The 4182-nt window shown below is 54.5% G+C and overlaps 1 protein-coding gene across 2 annotated transcripts in view; it reads left to right on the forward strand.

Annotated features, from left to right (window-relative positions):
* Rara (retinoic acid receptor alpha) overlaps positions 1-4182 on the forward strand; it is a 44885-nt gene that overhangs the window by 17137 nt on the left and 23566 nt on the right. Inside the window, exon 2 of one of the 2 annotated variants that reach the window (XM_033763033.1) lies at positions 3378-3913. In XM_033763033.1, the coding sequence (XP_033618924.1) occupies positions 3736-3913 (178 nt within the window). In that variant the 5' untranslated portion in view covers positions 3378-3735. Of the gene's footprint in view, positions 1-3359; positions 3914-4182 lie in introns of those variants that run through there. The other variant, XM_033763034.1, reaches the window with a different exon arrangement.

Below are 4182 nucleotides of genomic sequence, written 5' to 3' on the forward strand. Positions count from 1 at the left end.
GGCCCTGAGGCTGGCATCACCGAAGTGGTCACCCGCGAAGCCCAGGCTCCACTCCGGGGCCCTCGGACCCGCACAGGCCGGCAGGCAGCCCTCGGCCACCGTGGTGGGGAACCCCGCCCCTATCGCAGGCCCGGTGGACACTATCTCTGCTCCCCAGGTCCAGGCCTGAAGCTGCGGGGGGGCAGGGATGCAGGGTGTTACAAAGGGACAAAGGTTCCGTCCTTAATTTGGGTCTCTGTGGCCCTGTTTTGTTTTTGTTTTTTCCAGGTGCAGGCGATTGAACCCAGGGCCTTCCATGTTGTACTATTTTCCCAGACCTTTTTATTTAAATTTTGGAGCAAGCTCTCACTAAGCGGTCAGTCATGGGATTTAAACTTGTGATCCGACCCCCAACCTCCCAGAGTGGTGAGAATATTGGGGGGCACCACCATTACCTTGTCTGGCCCTTCTCCTCTTTTTTTTGAAGATAGAGTCTCCCTGTGTAGATCATGCTGGCCTTGAACTCATTATGTAGCCCAGCCTGGCCTCAAACTCACGGAAGTCTTTCTGCCTCAGCCTCCCAAGTGCTGGGATTACGGGCGTGCACTGCCATGCCCGGCATGTTCTTCATTTTTTAAAAAAGAATGTTATTGTTATGTAGTTCACATTTTAAAAAATTTACCCGCTAATAAGAACCAAGATATGTCAGGTAAAGATACAAGATCCGAATGATGAATGTAACTGTCTTGTATGCCTAAAATGTACCAAAAAGAATTTACCCACTAAAGTATAAAATTCACTGGTTTCAGTATATTTATAGTTATATGACTACCTTTAAGTCAATTTTTTTCCCTCTAAGTCAATTTTAAAATTTTATTTTATTTATTTATTTATTTGGTTTTTTGAGACAGGTTCTCACTATATAGTAAGACTGACCAGGAACTCACTATGTAGCCCAGGCTGGTCTTGAACTCACAGCAATCGTCCTGCCTCAGCCTCCTGAGTGCTGGGATTACAGGCGTGCACCACCACACCTGGCCTAAATTTATTTATTTTTATTTATTTTTGTTTGCTTTTTCGGTACCAGGGATCAAACCTCAGGTCCTTGGGCTTTTTAGGCAGGTGGTGGAACCACAGCTAAATCCCCAGCCCTATTTATTTTTGCTTTTGGTACCGGGGATGGAACTCAGGACCTTGCACTTGTGAGGCAGGCGACAGAACCATTGAGCTAAATCTCTAGCCCTAAATCAAAAAATTTTTTCAGACAGGGTCTCACTGTGTAGTCCAGGCTGGCCTTGAATTCACCATGTAGAGCAGGCTGGCCTCGAACTCACAGTGATCCTCCTGCCTCAGCCTCCTGAGTGCTGAAATTAAAGGTGCGTGCCACCACACCTGGCATCCAAGTCAATTTTAAAGCATTTTAATCACCCTAAAAAGAGCCTTCGTATCATCAGCATACCATTTCCTTCAGGTCCTGTGCCAGCCCCTGGTAACCACAAATCTATCTGTGCAAACTTGCCTCCGCTGGGCATTTCATGTAAATGGAACCACACAATACACCATCCTGTGTAACCACCATTGTTTGCAAGGTATTCTCATCCCCCTTTTTCAGTCGGATAATATTCCATCACACGATGTACAGGATTCATCAGTTAATGGACATTTTGGTTGGTTCCACTGTTTGTTCTGTGCAGTGGCTTCCATTTATGTACGGGTCTTTTTTCTTTCTTCGTGCTGGGGACACTCAGCCTGCGTGTGCTACGTGAGCGGTGTACCCCTGAGCCTTATCCCCAGCCCAGGTGGAGCTCTTGTTGACTTGTCTTTCCCTTGGTAGAGACCTAGGAGTGGCCAAACCGTCTTCCGAACCAACTTGCTGTTCTGTGGTCTCACCCACTGTTCGTGGGTTCTGACATCTCCCGCCCTCCCCAGTGCTTATTATCAGTCCTTTTATTATAGCCTTGTTAGTGGGTGTGCAGACATTTAGTACGGAACATTCTCTTTTTTGGTACTGGGGATCGAACTTGGGACCTTGCACTTCTGAGGCAGGAAGCAGAACCATGGAGCTAAATCCCCGGCCCAATTAGGGAACATTCTTGAGGTCAGGTCTTGGGGGGAGAAGGAAGGGAAGGATGTAGGATCAGGAAGAGCTTGACTGACGTAGTGTTGATCAGTCGCGAATTTTTTTGTATGTCCCTCTTCTTTCATCATATACTGTGTATGCGGAAAATACCTGTTACTTATTTCTACTTATTTTTTATTTTTATATATGTTTTGAGACAGGGTCTCACTGTGTAGTTCAGACTGCCCTATGTAGCCCAGGCTGGTCTCGAACTCGCAGTGATCCTCCTGCCTCAGCCTCCCGAGTGCTGGGATGACAGGCGTGCACCACCATGCCCAGCTTATTTCTTATTATGTTTTGTTTTTCTTGAGACAGGGTCTTGCTGCACAGTCCAGGCTGGCCTTGAGCTTGCTGTGTTGTCCAGCCTGGATGTGAACTTGCAGCAGTGCTCTTGCCTCAGCTTCCCTGAGTGCTGGCATTAGAGTTTAAACATCTTACTTATGCATAACTACATGCAAATAAATGTGAAGCGTTCTCTGTGGGTCTGTGTCTCATTGCCTTGCTCTGCCTGTCTCACTGTCCTGGAATCCCTGTGCTTCTAGAGCTTCTGTCTACCCCGAGTGCTATCGCTGAATCCTCTGCCCAGCTGTCCATGGCAGGGTGTGGATCGGGTCCACTGGGAGGGGTGTCTGGCCTTTCATCTTCTGCCCCTGTGCTCGCCGTTCCGAGTGCATCTCACCCCTCCTGCCCTTCCTTGCGGGGGCGGGCGACTTCCATGGACCGCGGTTGTGGAGGTGATGCCTGGGAGTTTCTGGTTTCCATTTCCCCTCCGGGTGTGTGAACCGCCCTCCTCCCCCGCCGGCCTGTGGGACCAGCTCATCTGGGGTACTTGGATTTGGGGGGGAAGTGGTGTAAGCCAGGCCCCTCGCTCAGGAGTTCTTTTTCTGAGAAGCGCCAATGCTTTAGGGAAACAGCTCTTCCTCCGTCCTCCTGTAGGTGCAGGTCCTATCTTGACCTCGGGTAACCCATGCTGGGAAGGAGCCAGCTGCCCGCCTGCACGGCCTGGCCCTCGGGTAGCACCGGGGACCCTTGCCCCGGGGATCCTGGGTGAGAGGCCCAAGGTGCTCCGGGCTGTGTCCTAACCTCTCCAGCCCGGCTGTGCTCTCCTGCCACCCCCAGCTGCGTCTGGGCCCCACTCCCAGGCTGGCTCTGCCAGCCGGGCACTGTGCCAGCCGTCTGCTCAGCTGGGTGCCACGGGAAAATCTCCGGCCGCCCAGGTTGGGGAGCTCGTGGGAATCCCGCTTCTCTGTGCCCACTTACCTGTTTCCTCTTTCTGCAGCGCCACGGGACATGGCCCCCCAAGCCGCCTCGCTGGGGATCATCTAGGAGTGGCGTCCCTTGTGTCACCCTGAAGGCCAGCTCTGGACCTCCCTGGGAAAGTGCCCCGCCTTGCAGAGCTGCTCCTCCGAAGGCCTGGCTCTTGGGACATCTCCAGCCGGTGGCCCCCAGTGCAGTGGGGGCTCTGGGAGGCCAGGCCTGGCTTGCTGACCTTGGACGGCAGCTGCAGGACGGAAGAGGGGGGAGGCTGCCCCAGACACCCCGTGGGCCCAGGCCCCATGCCCCGAGGAGGGGCGGCCTGAAGCCCCTGCAGCCCGCGCGGGACTGTCCACCTGCCCTTCTGACTGTGGCCTCTTGGCATGGCGAGCAACAGCAGCTCCTGCCCGACACCTGGGGGCGGGCACCTCACTGGGTACCCGGTGCCCCCCTACGCCTTCTTCTTCCCCCCGATGCTGGGTGGACTGTCACCACCGGGCGCCCTGACCACGCTGCCTCACCAGCTTCCCGTGAGCGGATACAGCACCCCGTCCCCGGCCAGTGAGTGTGGTGTGCGGGGACCTGGGGACGAGGGGTGCTGGAGGGGGCTTGAGGGGGGCCGTGGTTGTGTCTGCGTGGGGTGGTGGGAGGTCGGGAGGGCCTATAAGTAGCTGCAGGCCCTGCACTCTGGGGCGAGGTGGCACAGACCTCTCCATTCGGTGGATGGTAGCTCTGCCAGGGAAGGCGCCACACAGGCCACCACCCCTGCACTGCACCCGCCAGGCCTCCCGTGTGCGGGGTGCTTGGCCTGGACTCCGGGTGTGGCAGCG

The sequence above is a fragment of the Fukomys damarensis genome, unplaced genomic scaffold (assembly GCF_012274545.1).
Source record: "Fukomys damarensis isolate Sample0158 unplaced genomic scaffold, DMR_v1.0_HiC HiC_scaffold_13, whole genome shotgun sequence".
Classification (NCBI taxonomy): domain Eukaryota; kingdom Metazoa; phylum Chordata; class Mammalia; order Rodentia; family Bathyergidae; genus Fukomys; species Fukomys damarensis.